The following is a 14,231-nucleotide window of genomic DNA, read 5'->3' as shown; positions in this document are numbered from 1 at the left end:
CCTCCCCACAGCACATGTATATATTGAATGAATGGATTACTCTATTTTATTTGTACATATTTATTCTATTTATTTTACCTTGTTAATATGTTTTGTTTTGTTGTCTGTCTCCCCCTTCTAGATTGTGAGCCCGCTGTTGGGTAGGGACCGTCTCTAGATGTTGCCGACTTGTACTTCCCAAGCGCTTAGTCCAGTGCTCTGCACACAGTAAGCGCTCAATAAATACGATTGAATGAATATATGTTTGTACGGATTTATTACTCTATTTTATTTGTACATATTTATTCTAGTTATTCTATTTTGTTGATATGTTTTGTTTTGTTCTCTGTCTCCCCCTTCTAGCCTATGAGCCTGCTGTTGGGTAGGGACCGTCTCTATATGCTGCCAACTTGTACTTCCCAAGCGCTTAGTACAGTGCTCTGCACACAGTAAGTGCTCAATAAATACGATTGAATGAATGTTTGTATGGATTTATTACTCTATTTTGTTTGTACATATTTATTCTATTTATTTCATTTTGTTGATGTTTGTTTTTGCTGTCTGTCTCCCCCTTCCAGACTGTGAGCCTGCTGTTGGGGAGGGACTGTATATGTTGCCAACTTGGACTTCCCAAGCGCTTAGTCCAGTGCTCTGCACACAGTAAGCGCTCAATAAATACGATTGAATGAATGAATATATGTTTGTACGGATTTATTACTCTATTTTATTTGTACATATTTATTCTAGTTATTCTATTTTGTTGATATGTTTTGTTTTGTTCTCTGTCTCCCCCTTCTAGCCTATGAGCCCGCTGTTGGGTAGGGACCGTCTCTACATGTTGCCGACTTGGACTTCCCAAGCGCTTAGTCCAGTGCTCTGCACACAGTAAGTGCTCAATAAATACGATTGAATGAATGTTTGTATGGATTTATTACTCTATTTTGTTTGTACATATTTATTCTATTTATTTCATTTTGTTGATGTTTGGTTTTGCTGTCTGTCTCCCCCTTCCAGACTGTGAGCCTGCTGTTGGGGAGGGACTGTATATGTTGCCAACTTGGACTTCCCAAGCGCTTAGTCCAGTGCTCTGCACACAGTAAGCGCTCAATAAATACGATTGAATGAATGAATGAACATATGTTTGTATGGATTTATTACTCTATTTTATTTGTACATATTTATTCTAGTTATTTTATTTTGTTGAAATGTTTTGTTTTGCGGTCTGTCTCCCCCTTCCAGACTGTGAGCCCGCTGTTGGGGAGGGACCGTCTCTAGATGTTGCCAACTTGGACTTCCCAAGTGCTTAGTCCAGTGCTCTGCACACAGTAAGCGCTCAATAAATACGACCGAATGAATGAATGACTGACTTGCCCAAGGTCACACAGCTGACAAGTAGCGGAGCCAGAATTAGAACCCACGACCTCTGACTCCCAAGCCAAGGCTCTTTCCACTGAGCCACGCTGCTTCTCATAACACATAGTAAGCGCCTACCAAATACCACCATTATTTTTGACACCTAATTGTTTTGCTTTGTTGTCTGTCTCCCCCCTTCTAAGGTGAAGCGGCATGGCTCAGGGGAAAGAGCCCGGGCTAGGGAAGCAGAGGTCATGGGTTCTAATCCTGCCTCCCCCACGTCTGCTGTGTGACCTTGGGCAAGTCACTTCAATTCTCTGAGCCTCAGTTCCCTCATCTGTAAAACGGGGATGAAGACTGTGAGCCCCACGTGGGGCAACGTGGTCACCTTGTCACCTCCCCAGCGCTTAGAACAGTGCTTTACACATAGTAAGCTCTTAACAAATGTCATCATCATCATTATTATTATTGGGAATCAGAGGTCACAGGTTCTAATCCCGGCTCCACCACTTGTCAGCTGTGTGACTTTGGGCAAGTCACTTCACTTCTCTGGGCCTCAGTTCCCTCATCTGTAAAATGGGGATGAAGACTGTGAGCCCCCAGTGGGACAACCTGATCACCCTGTAACCTCCCCAGCGCTTAGAACAGTGCTTGGCGCATAGGAAGAACTTAATAAATGCCATTATTATCATTATTAAAGTCACTTAACTTCTCTGGGCCTCAGTTACCTCATCTGCAAAATGGGGATGAAGACTGTGAGCCCCCTGTGGAACAACCTGATCACCCTCCCCAGCGCTTAGAACAGTGCTTTGCACATAGTAAGCGCTTAATAAATGCCATTATTATTATTATTATTAAAGTCACTTCACTGGGCCTCAGTTCCCTCATCTGTAAAATGGGGATTAAAACCGTGAGCCCCCTGTGGGACAACCTGATCACCTTGTAACCTCCCCCTGCGCTTAGAACAGTGCTTGGCACATAGTAAGCAATTAATAAATGCCATTATTATCATTATTAAAGTCACTTCGCTTCTCTGGGCCTCAATTCCCCCATCTGTAAAATGGGGATGAAGACTGTGAGCCCCCCATGGGACAACCTGATCACCTTGTAACCTCCCCAGCGCTTAGAACAGTGCTTGGTACATAGTAAGCACTTAATAAATGCCGCCATTATTATTATTATTATTATTATTATTATTATTATTATTAAGTAACCGCTTCTCTGGGCCTCAGTTCCCTCATCTGCAAAATTGGGGGGAAGACTGTGAGCCCCCCGTGGGACAACCTGATCACCTTGTAACCTCCTCAGCGCTTAGAACAGTGCTTGGCACATAGTAAGCGCTTAATAAATGCCACTATAATTATTAAAGTCACTTCGCTTCTCTGGGCCTCAGTTCCCTCATCTGCAAAATGGGAATGAAGACTGTAAGGCCCCTTGTGGGACAACCTGATCACGTTGTAACCTCCCCTGTGCTTAGAACAGTGCTTGGCACATAGTAAGCGCTTAACAAATGCCCATTATAATTATTAAAGTCACTTCGCTTCTCTGTGCCTCAGTTACCTCATCTGCAAAATGGGAATGAAGACTGTTAGCCCCCTTGTGGGACAACCTGATCACCTTGGAACCTCCCCAGCACTTAGAACAGTGCTTGGCACATAGTAAGCGCTTAATACATGCCATCATTACTATTAAAGTCACTTCGCTTCTCTGTGCCTCAGTTCCCTCATCTGCAGATGGAGATGAAGACTGTGAGCCCCCCGTGGGACAACCTGATCACCTTGTAACCTCCCCAGAGCTTAGAACAGTGCTTGGCACATAGTAAGAGCTAAATAAATGCCATCATTATTATTATTAAAGTCACTTCGCTTCTCTGGGCCTCAGTTACCTCATCTGCAAAATGGGGATGAAGACTGTGAGCCCCCATGTGACAACCTGATCACCCTGAAACCTCCCCAGCGCTTAGAACAGTGCTTGGCACATAGTAAGTGCTTAATACATGCCATTATTATTATAATTATTAAAGTCACTTAACTTCTCTGGGCCTCAGTTCCCTCATCTGCAAAGTGGGGATTAAGACTGTGAGCCCCCCGTGGGACAACCTCATCACCTTGTAACCTCCCAAGCGCTTAGAACAGTGCTCGGTACATAGCAAGTGCTTAATAAATGCCGCCATTATTATTATTATTATTATTATTAAAGTCACTTCGCTTCTCTGGGCCTCAGTTCCCTCATCTGCAAAATGGGAATGAAGACTGTGAGCCCCCCGTGGGACAACCTCATCACCTTGTAACCTCCCCAGCGCTTAGAACAGTGCTTTGCGCATAGTAAGCGCTTAATAAATGCCATTATTATTATTAAAGTCACTTCGCTTCTCTGTGCCTCAGTTCCCTCATCTGCAAAATGGGGGTGAAGACTGTGAGCCCCCCGTGGGACAGCCTGATCACACTGTAACCTACCCAGCTCTTAGAACAGTGCTTAGCACATAGAAAGCACTTGATACATGCCATTGTTATTATTATTATTATTATAGTCACTTCACTGGGCCTCAGTTACCTCATCTGTAAAATGGGGGTGAAGACTGTGAGCCCCCCGTGGGACAACCTCATCACCTTGTAACGTCCCCCTGCGCTTAGAACAGCGCTTGGCACATAGTAAGCAATTAATAAATTCCTTCATTGTTATTATCATCATTATTATCATCGTTATTAATAATAAAGACCTGACGAACGTCGAGCAGACGCCCGCTTGACCAGAGTCGCAAGGGATTGTGGGGGAAAGGGCCGCTCCCCGGCGCGCACACGCCGACGCACGCAGGAACGTAAGCACGTACGTACGCACGCACGCACGCGCTCACGCAGGCGCACAACTCACCTGCCACCTCCTCCTGGCCGCCCCTCCCCCACCCCTGGGCCGACGGCGGAACCCGAGGGAGAACCCAGGCGTCCCCTCCCCCGTCACGAGGAGGGCCGGCGCCGCCGCTTAGTACAGTGCTCTGCACATAGTAGGCGCTCAATAAGTACGACGGAATGAATGAATGAATGAATGTCCTGCAGCGCCGACAGCCGCTCCCGGCGCGGTGGCCCCGCCCCCGCCGCCCCACGTGGCCCGCAGCCCCGGCAGTGGGAGCCCGACGCCTAATCTCGCGAGACTTACGGGGCGCCCCAGGGAAAGCCTCGCGAGACTTGCGAAGACACTGACGGGCGCCCTAGGGTAAACCTCGCGAGATTTGCGAAGTCTAACGGGCGCCCTAGGGAAAGGCTCGCGAGAAGTACGGTGAGGCCTACGGGCGCCCCAGGGCAAACGTCGCGAGACTTACAGCGAGGCCTACGGGCTCCCCAGGGAAAACGTCGCGAGACTTACGGAGAGGCCAACAGGCGCCCGAAGGAAAGCCTCGCGAGACTTGCGTAGAGGCCAACGGGCGCCCCAGGGAAAGCCTCGCGAGACGTACGGAGGGGCCCACGGGCGCCTCAGGGCAAACGTCGCGAGACTCACAGTGAGGCCTACGGGCTCCCCAGGAAAAACGTCGCGAGACTTAAGGTGAGGCCAACGGGCGCCCCAGGGCAAACGTCGCGAGACTTACGGTGAGGCCTACGGACTCCTCAGGGAAAACATCGCGAGACTTACGGAGAGGCCCACTGACGCCTCAGAGAAAGTCTCGCGAGCCTTACGGAGAGATCTCCGGGCGCCCAAGGGAAAACGTCGCGAGACTTACGGAGAGGCCTACGGGCGCCCCAGGGCAAACGTCGCGAGACTTACTGACAGGCCGGAGGGCGCCCCAGGGAAAGCCTCGCGAGATTCACGGTCTGAAGCAGTGTGGCTCCGTGGGAAGAGCACGGGCTTTGGAAGCGGAAGACATGGGTTCAAATCCGGGCTCCGCCAGTTGTCAGCTGTGTGACTTTGGGCAAGTCACTTGAGTTCTCTGGGCCTCAGTTCCCTCAACTGTAAAATGGGGATTAAGACTGTGAGCTCCCCCCGTGAGACAACTTGATCACCTTGTAACCTCCCCAGCAATTAAAACAGTGCTTTGCACATAGCGATTAATAAATGCCATTATTGTTATTAGTACAGCGGGCCAACGGGCGCCCCAGGACAAACGTCGCGAGACTTCCGGAGAGGCTAGCGGGCTCCCTACGGGAAGCCTCGCGAGATGTACGGTGAGGCCCACGGGCGCCCCAGGGAAAACCTCGCGAGATTTGCGGAGAAGCCCACGGGCGCTCCAGGGAAAGCCTCGCGAGACGTACGGCGAGGCCCATGGGCGCCCCAGAGAAAGCCTCGCGAGACTTACCGTGAGGTCTACGGGCGCCCCGGGGTAAACGTCGCGAGACGTACGGCGAGGCCCACGGGCGACCCAAGGGAAGCCTCGCGAGATTTGCGAAAAGGCCAACGGGGGCCCCGGGGCAAGCCTCGCGAGACGTACGGGGAGGCCCATGGACGTCCCAGAGAAAGCCTCGCGAGACTTGTCGTGAGGCCTACGGGCGCCCCCGGGCAAATGTCGCGAGACGTACGGCGAGGCCCACGGGCGACCCAAGGGAAGCCTCGCGAGATTTGCGAAAAGGCCAACGGGCGCCCCGGGGAAAGCCTCGCGAGACTTACAGTGAGACCTATCGGCGCCGCAGGGCAAACGTCGCGAGACTTACGGCGAGGCCCGCGGGCGCCCCAGGGAAAGCCTCGCGAGACGTCCGGCGAGGCCCGCGCGCCACGGTGGATTGCGAGAGCAGGGCGGGGCCCCGCTGGGAAGTCTCGCGAGCGTTGCGGAGCCCGGCCGGGAGGCGGGGAAGTCTCGCGAGAGCGCATCCAAGGGGAGGGCGGGGGCAGGGGTCTGCCCAAGCCCCGCGACCCCCCCCCCTCACAGGGCTATGTACTGAGCGCCCCGGGGAGGCGTGCACTGCGGCGGCGGCAGCGATCAGGACTATTTGCTGGGCGCCTACTGTGTGCGGACACTGCGCTGAGCGCTCCGGGGGGGGGCGTCCACTACAGCGGCAGCAGCGCCCAGCGCTATTTATTGAGCGCCTACCGTGTGCGGACACTGGACTGAGCGCTCTGGAGGCGTCCACTGCAGCGGCAGCGTTCAGGGCTACTTACTGAACGCCTAATTTGTGCGGAGCACTGCACTGAGCGCTCCGGGGAGGCGTCCACTGCGGCAGCAGCTGCGATCAGGACTATTTGCTGAGCGCCTACTGTGTACGGACACTGCGCTGAGCGCTCCGGAGGGGCGTCCACTACAGCGGCAGCAGCGACCAGCTCTATTTATTGAGCACTTACCGTGTGCGGGCACTGGACTGAGCGCTCTGGGGGCGTCCACTACAGCGGCAGCATTCAGGGCTATTTACTGAACGCTTAATTTGTGCGGAGCACTGCACTGAGCGCTCTGGAGGCGTCCACTGTAGCGGCAGCGTTCAGGGCTATTTACTGAACGCTTAGTTTGTGCGGACACTGTGCTGAGCGCTCCAGGGGGGCGTCCACTGCAGCGGCAGCAGTGACCAGCGCTATTTACTGAGCGCTTACCGTGTGCGGACACTGGACTGAGCGCTCTGGAGGCGTCCACTGCAGCGGCAGTGTTCAGGACTATTTACTGAACGCTTAGTTTGTGCGGACACTGTGCTGAGCGCTCCAGGCGGGCGTCCACTGCAGCGGCAGCAGTGACCAGCGCTATTTATTGAGCGCTTACCGTGTGCGGACACTAGACTGAGCGCTCTGGGGGCGTCCACTACAGCGGCAGCATTCAGGGCTATTTACTGAACGCTTAATTTGTGCGGAGCACTGCACTGAGCGCTCCGGAGGGGCGTCCACTCCAGCGGCAGCAGTGACCAGCGCTATTTATTGAACACTTACCGTGTGCGGACACTAGACTGAGCGCTCTGGGGGCGTCCACTGCAGCGGCAGCGTTCAGGACTATTTACTGAACGCCTAATTTGTGCGGAGCACTGCACTGAGAGCTCCGGGGAGGCGTCCACTCCTGCGCTATTTATTGAGCGCTTACCCTGTGCGGACACTGGACTGAGCGCTCTGGAGGCGTCCACTGCAGCGGCAGCGTTCAGGGCTATTTACTGAACGCTTAATTTGTGCGGAGCACTGCGCTGAGCGCTCCGGAGAGGCGTCCACTGCGGCAGCAGCTGCGGTCAGGACTATTTGCTGAGCGCCTACCGTGTGCGGACACTGTGCTGAGCGCTCCGGAGGGGCGTCCACTCCGGCAGCAGTGACCAGCGCTATTTATTGAACACTTACCGCGTGCGGACACTAGACTGAGCGCTTAATTTGTACGGAGCACTGCACTGAGCGCTCCAGGGGGGCGTCCGCTACAGCGGCAGCAGTGACCAGCTCTATTGAGCACTTACCGTGTGCGGACACTGGACTGAGCGCTCTGGAGAGGCGTCCACCGCAGCAGCAGCGATCAGTGTTATTTACTGAGCGCTTACCGTGCGCGGAACCCTGCACTGAGCGCTCCGGAGAGGCGTCCACCGCAGCAACAGCGATCAGCGTTATTTACTGAGCGCCTACTGTGTGCGGAACACTGCACTGAGCGCTCCGGAGGGGCGTCCACCGCAGCAGCAGCAGTGAGCAGCGCTATTTATTGAGCGCCTACTCTGTGCGGAACCCTGCACTGAGCGCTCCGGAGGGGCGTCCACTCCAGCGGCCGCAGCGCCCAGAGCTATTTAATGAGCGCTTCCTGTGTGCCGACACTGAACTGAGCGCTCGGGAGAGTCCACTATAGCGGCAACAGCGTTCAGGGCTATTTCTTGAGCGCTTACGGAGTGCGGACACTGGACTGAGCGCTCGGGAGAGGAGTCCACTACAACTGCAGCAGGAGCGATCCATGGTATTTATTGGGCGACTGCTGTGTGCGGAGCACTGGACTGAGCGCCCGGGCGGTTACAGTCCGACAGCAGTCAATCGGCTGTGTTTTCTGAGCGCTTCTTGGGCAGAGCACTGTACTGAGCGCTTGGGAGCGTTCAGTACAGCAGCCGGCGCCGGCCGGTCGGGCCCGAGTAAGTAGATCCCGGGGAAGGAGGGGGGTTTGGACGGGACGGGCAGACACTTCGTCACCTAGTAATGGTGCTATGTATGAAGCGCCTACTATGTGCCAGGCACTGTACTAAGCGCCGGATTTGTTAAGCGCTTACTATGTGCCAAGCGCTGTTCTAAGCGCTGGGGCACATACAAAGTGGTCAGGCTGTCCCCTGTGGGGCTCCCAGTCTTCACCCCCATTTGACAGATGAGGGAACTGAGGCCCAGTGAAGCGACTTGCCCAAAGTCACCCAGCTGACAAGTGGCGGAGCCGGGATTCGAACCCACGACCTGCGACTCCCAAGCCACGATGTGTGAAGCGCTTCCTCGGTGCCAGGCGCTGTACTAAGCGCTGGGGCACATACAAGGTGATGAGGTTGTCCCATGTGGGGCTCCCAGTCTTCACCCCCATTTTCCAGATGAGGGAACTGAGGCCCAGAGAAGTGAAGTGACTTGCCCAAAGTCACCCAGCTGACAAGTGGCGGAGTCGGGATTCGAACCCACGACCTGTGACTCCCAAGCTACGATGTGTGAGGCGCTTCCTAGGTGCCAGGCGCTGTACTAAGCGCTGGGGTGGAGACAAGCAGATTGGGTTGGGCACCGTCCCCGTCCCACGTGGGGCTCACGGTCTTCATCCCCATTTTACAGATGAGGGAACTGAGGCCCAGAGCATAATAATAATAATAATAATGATGGCATTTGTTAAGCGCTTACTATGTGCCAAGCACTGTTCTAAGCGTTGGGGGGGATACAAGGTGATCAGGTTGTCCCATGGGGGGCTCACAGTCTTCATCCCCATTTTCCAGATGAGGGAACTGAGGCCCAGAGAAGTGAAGTGACTTGCCCAAAGTCACCCAGCTGACAAGTGGCAGAGCCGGAATTCGAACCCACGACCTGTGACTCCCAAGCCACGATTTGTGAAGCGCTTCCTAGGTGCCAGGCGCTGTACTAAGCGCTGGGGTGGAGACAAGCAGATTGGGTTGGGCACAGTCCCCCGTCCCACGTGGGGCTCACGGTCTTCATCCCCATTTTACAGATGAGGGAACTGAGGCCCAGAGAAGAATAATAATAGTAATGATGGCATTTGTTAAGCGCTTACTATAATAATAATAATAATGGCATTTATTAAGCACTTACTATGTGCAAAGCACTGTTCTAAGCGCCGGGGGGGGGATACAAGGTGATCAGGTTGTCCCACGGGGGGCTCACAGTCTTCATCCCCATTTTACAGATGAGGGAACTGAGGCCCAGAGAAGAATAATAATAATGATGGCATTTGTTAAGCGCTTACTATGTGCCGAGCACTGTTCTAAGCGCTGGGGGGGATACAAGGTGATCAGGTTGTCCCCCATGGGGCTCCCAGTCTTCATCCCCGTTTTCCAGATGAGGGAACTGAGGCCCAGAGAAGTGAAGTGACTTGCCCAAAGTCACCCAGCTGACAAGTGGCGGAGTCGGGATTCGAACCCACGACCTGTGACTCCCAAGGCACGATTTGTGAAGCACTTCCTAGGTGCCAGGCGCTGTACTAAGCGCTGGGCTGGAGACAAGCAGATTGGGTTGGACACCGTCCCCGTCCCACGTGGGGCTCACTGTCTTCATCCCCATTTGACAGATGAGGGAACTGAGGCCCAGAGAATAATAATAATAATAATAATAATAATAATAATAGCATTTGTTAAGCACTTACTATGTGCAAAGCACTGTTCTAAGCACTGGGGGGGATACAAGGTGATCAGGTTGTCCCACGGGGGGCTCACAGTCTTCATCCCCATTTTACAGGTGAGGGAACTGAGGCCCAGAGAATAATAATAATAATAATGATGGCATTTGTTAAGCGCTTACTATGTGGCAAGCACTGGTCTAAGCGCTGGAGGGGGATACAAGGTGATCAGGTTGTCCCACGGGGGGCTCACAGTCTTCATCCCCATTTTCCAGATGAGGGAACTGAGGCCCAGAGAAGTGAAGTGACTTGCCCAAAGTCACCCAGCTGACAAGTGGCGGAGCCGGGATTCGAACCCACGACCTGTGACTCCCAAGCCACAATTTGTAAAGCGCTTCCTAGGTGCCAGGCGCTGTACTAAGCGCTGGGGTGGAGACAAGCAGATTGGGTTGGGCACAGTCCCCCGTCCCACGTGGGGCTCACGGTCTTCATCCCCATTTTACAGATGAGGGAACTGAGGCCCAGAGAATAATAATAATAGTAATGATGGCATTTGTTAAGCGCTTACTCATCATCATCAATCGTATTTATTGAGCGCTTACTATGTGCAAAGCACTGTTCTAAGCACTGTGGGGGATACAAGGTGATCCGGTTGTCCCACGGGGGGCTCACAGTCTTCATCCCCATTTTACAGATGAGGGAACTGAGGCTCAGAGAATAATAATAATAGTAATGATGGCATTTGTTAAGCGCTTACTCTGTGCCAAGCACTGTTCTAAGCTTTGGGGGGATACAAGGTGATCAGGTTGTCCCACGGGGGGCTCACAGTCTTCATCCCCATTTTACAGATGAGGGAACTGAGGCCCAGAGCATAATAATAATGTTAATGATGGCATTTAAGCGCTTACTATGTGCAAAGCACTGTTCTAAGCGCTGGGGGGATACAAGGTGATCAGGTTGTCCCCCGTGGGGCTCCCAGTCTTCATCCCCATTTTCCAGATGAGGGAACTGAGGCCCAGAGAAGTGAAGTGACTTGCCCAAAGTCACCCAGCTGACAAGTGGCGGAGCCGGGATTCGAACCCACGACCTCTGACTCCCAAGCCACAATTTGTAAAGCGCTTCCTAGGTGCCAGGCGCTGTACTAAGCGCTGGGGTGGAGACAAGCAGATTGGGTTGGACACCGTCCCCATCCCACGGGGGGCTCACAGGCTTCATCCCCATTTGACAGATGAGGGAACTGAGGCTCAGAGAATAATAATAATAGTAATGATGGCATTTGTTAAGCACTTACTATGTGCAAAGCACTGTCCTAAGCGCCGGGGGGATACAAGGTGATCAGGTTGTCCCATGAGGGGCTCACAGTCTTCATCCCCATTTTACAGATGAGGGAACTGAGGCCCAGAGAATAATAATAATGGTGGCATTTGTTAAGCGCTTACTATGTGGCAAGCACTGTTCTAAGTGCTGGGGAGGTTACAAGGTGATCAGGTTGTCCCCCGTGGGGCTCCCAGTCTTCATCCCCATTTTCCAGATGAGGGAACTGAGGCCCAGAGAAGTGAAGTGACTTGCCCAAAGTCACCCAGCTGACAAGTGGCGGAGCCGGGATTCGAACCCACGACCTCTGACTCCCAAGGCACGATTTGTGAAGCGCTTACTAGGTGCCAGGCGCTGTACTAAGCGCTGGGGTGGAGACAAGCAGATTGGGTTGGACACAGTCCCCGTCCCACGTGGGGCTCACAGGCTTCATCCCCATTTGACAGATGAGGGAACTGAGGCCCAGAGAATAATAATAATAATAATAATAGCATTTGTTAAGCACTTACTATGTGCAAAGCACTGTTCTAAGCACTGGGGGGGATACAAGGTGATCAGGTTGTCCCACGGGGGGGCTCACAGTCTTCATCCCCATTTTACAGATGAGGGAACTGAGGCCCAGAGAATAATAATAATAATAATGATGGCATTTGTTAAGCGCTTACTATGTGGCAAGCACTGTTCTAAGCGCTGGAGGGGGATACAAGGTGATCAGGTTGTCCCATGGGGGGCTCCCAGTCTTCATCCCCATTTTCCAGATGAGGGAACTGAGGCCCAGAGAAGTGAAGTGACTTGCCCAAAGTCACCCAGCTGACAAGTGGCGGAGCCGGGATTCGAACCCACGACCTGTGACTCCCAAGCCACAATTTGTAAAGCGCTTCCTAGGTGCCAGGCGCTGTACTAAGCGCTGCGGTGGAGACAAGCAGATTGGGTTGGACATAGTCCCCGTCCCACGTGGGGCTCACAGGCTTCATCCCCATTTTACAGATGAGGGAACTGAGGCCCAGAGAATAATAATAATAGTAATGATGGCATTTGTTAAGCGCTTACTCATCATCATCAATCGTATTTATTGAGCGCTTACTATGTGCAAAGCACTGTTCTAAGCACTGTGGGGGATACAAGGTGATCCGGTTGTCCCACGGGGGGCTCACAGTCTTCATCCCCATTTTACAGATGAGGGAACTGAGGCTCAGAGAATAATAATAATAGTAATGATGGCATTTGTTAAGCGCTTACTCTGTGCCAAGCACTGTTCTAAGCTTTGGGGGGATACAAGGTGATCAGGTTGTCCCACGGGGGGCTCACAGTCTTCATCCCCATTTTACAGATGAGGGAACTGAGGCCCAGAGCATAATAATAATGTTAATGATGGCATTTAAGCGCTTACTATGTGCAAAGCACTGTTCTAAGCGCTGGGGGGATACAAGGTGATCAGGTTGTCCCCCGTGGGGCTCCCAGTCTTCATCCCCATTTTCCAGATGAGGGAACTGAGGCCCAGAGAAGTGAAGTGACTTGCCCAAAGTCACCCAGCTGACAAGTGGCGGAGCCGGGATTCGAACCCACGACCTGTGACTCCCAAGCCACAATTTGTAAAGCGCTTCCTAGGTGCCAGGCGCTGTACTAAGCGCTGGGGTGGAGACAAGCAGATTGGGTTGGACACCGTCCCCGTCCCACGGGGGGGCTCACAGTCTTCATCCCCATTTTACAGATGAGGGAACTGAGGCCCAGAGAATAATAATAATAATAATAATGATGGCATTTGTTAAGCGCTTACTATGTGCCAAGCACTGGTCTAAGCGCTGGGGCGATACAAGGTGATCAGGTTGTCCCACGGGGGGCTCACAGTCTTCATCCCCATTTTACAGATGAGGGAACTGAGGCCCAGAGAATAATAATAATAATAATAATGATGGGATTTAAGTGCTTACTACGTGCCAAGCACTGTTCTAAGCACCGGGGGGGATACAAGGTGATCAGATTGTCCCACTGGGGGCTCACAGTCTTCATCCCCATTTTACAGATGAGGGAACTGAGGCCCAGAGAAGAAGAAGAATAATAATGATGGCATTTGTTAAGCGCTTACTATGTGGCAAGCACTGTTCTAAGCGCTGGAGGGGGATACAAGGTGATCAGGTTGTCCCATGGGGGGCTCCCAGTCTTCATCCCCATTTTCCAGATGAGGTCACTGAGGCCCAGAGAAGTGAAGTGATTTACCCAAAGTCACCCAGCTGACAAGTGGCCGAGCCGGGATTCGAACCCGTGACCTCTGACTCCAAAGCCCGGGCTCTTTCAAGTGAAGTGACTTGCCCAAGGTCACACAGCAGACAAGTAATAATAATAGTGACAGCATTTGTTAAGCGCTTACTATGTGCTAAGCGCTGGGGGGGGATACAAGGTGATCAGGTTGTCCCACGTGGGGCTCACAGTCTTCATCCCCATTTTACAGATGAGGGAACTGAGGCACAGAGAAGTGAAGTGACTTACCTAAAGTCACAGAGCAGACAGGTGGCGGAGCCGGGATTCGAACCCACGACCTCCGACTCCCAAGCCACAAAGCCACGATTTGTGAAGCGCTTACTAGGTGCCAGGCCCTGTACTAAGCGCTGGGGTGGAGACAAGCAGATTGGGTTGGACACCTTCCCCGTCCCACGCGGGGCTCACAGGCTCAATCCCCATTTTACAGATGAGGGAACTGAGGCCCAGAGAAGGGAAGTGACTTGTCCAAGGTCACACAGCGGCCTAGTAATAATAATAGTGACGGCATTTGTTAGGCGTTTAGTATGTGCCAAGCGCTGTTCTAAGCGCTGGGGAGGTTACGAGGTGATCAGGTTGTCTCGTGGGGGGCTCACGGTCTTCATCCCCATTTTACAGATGAGGGAACTGAGGCCCAGAGAAGGGAAGTGACTTGTCCAAGGTC

The 14,231-nt window shown here is 52.9% G+C and overlaps 2 protein-coding genes across 4 annotated transcripts in view; one reads left to right on the top strand and one right to left on the bottom strand.

Annotated features, from left to right (window-relative positions):
* INTS13 (integrator complex subunit 13) overlaps positions 1–5,656 on the bottom strand; it is a 96,965-nt gene extending 91,309 nt beyond the window's left edge. The window contains exon 1 of one of the 3 annotated variants that reach the window (XM_038741878.1): positions 5,618–5,656. The gene's annotated coding sequence lies outside the window, so the exon portion shown is untranslated. Of the gene's footprint in view, positions 1–4,485; positions 4,502–5,088; positions 5,199–5,617 lie in introns of those variants that run through there. The other 2 variants (XM_038741873.1, XM_038741884.1) reach the window with 2 other exon arrangements.
* Positions 5,657–6,160: 504 nt separating this feature from the next.
* FGFR1OP2 (FGFR1 oncogene partner 2) overlaps positions 6,161–14,231 on the top strand; it is a 54,199-nt gene continuing 46,128 nt past the window's right edge. Inside the window, exon 1 of the mRNA XM_038770014.1 lies at positions 6,161–8,318. Coding sequence (XP_038625942.1) covers positions 8,147–8,318 — 172 coding nt within the window. The 5' untranslated portion in view covers positions 6,161–8,146. The remainder of the gene's footprint in view (positions 8,319–14,231) is intronic.

This window comes from Tachyglossus aculeatus, chromosome 2, assembly GCF_015852505.1.
Source record: "Tachyglossus aculeatus isolate mTacAcu1 chromosome 2, mTacAcu1.pri, whole genome shotgun sequence".
Lineage (NCBI taxonomy): Eukaryota > Metazoa > Chordata > Mammalia > Monotremata > Tachyglossidae > Tachyglossus > Tachyglossus aculeatus.
This window is presented reverse-complemented; position numbering and strand designations above follow the sequence as displayed.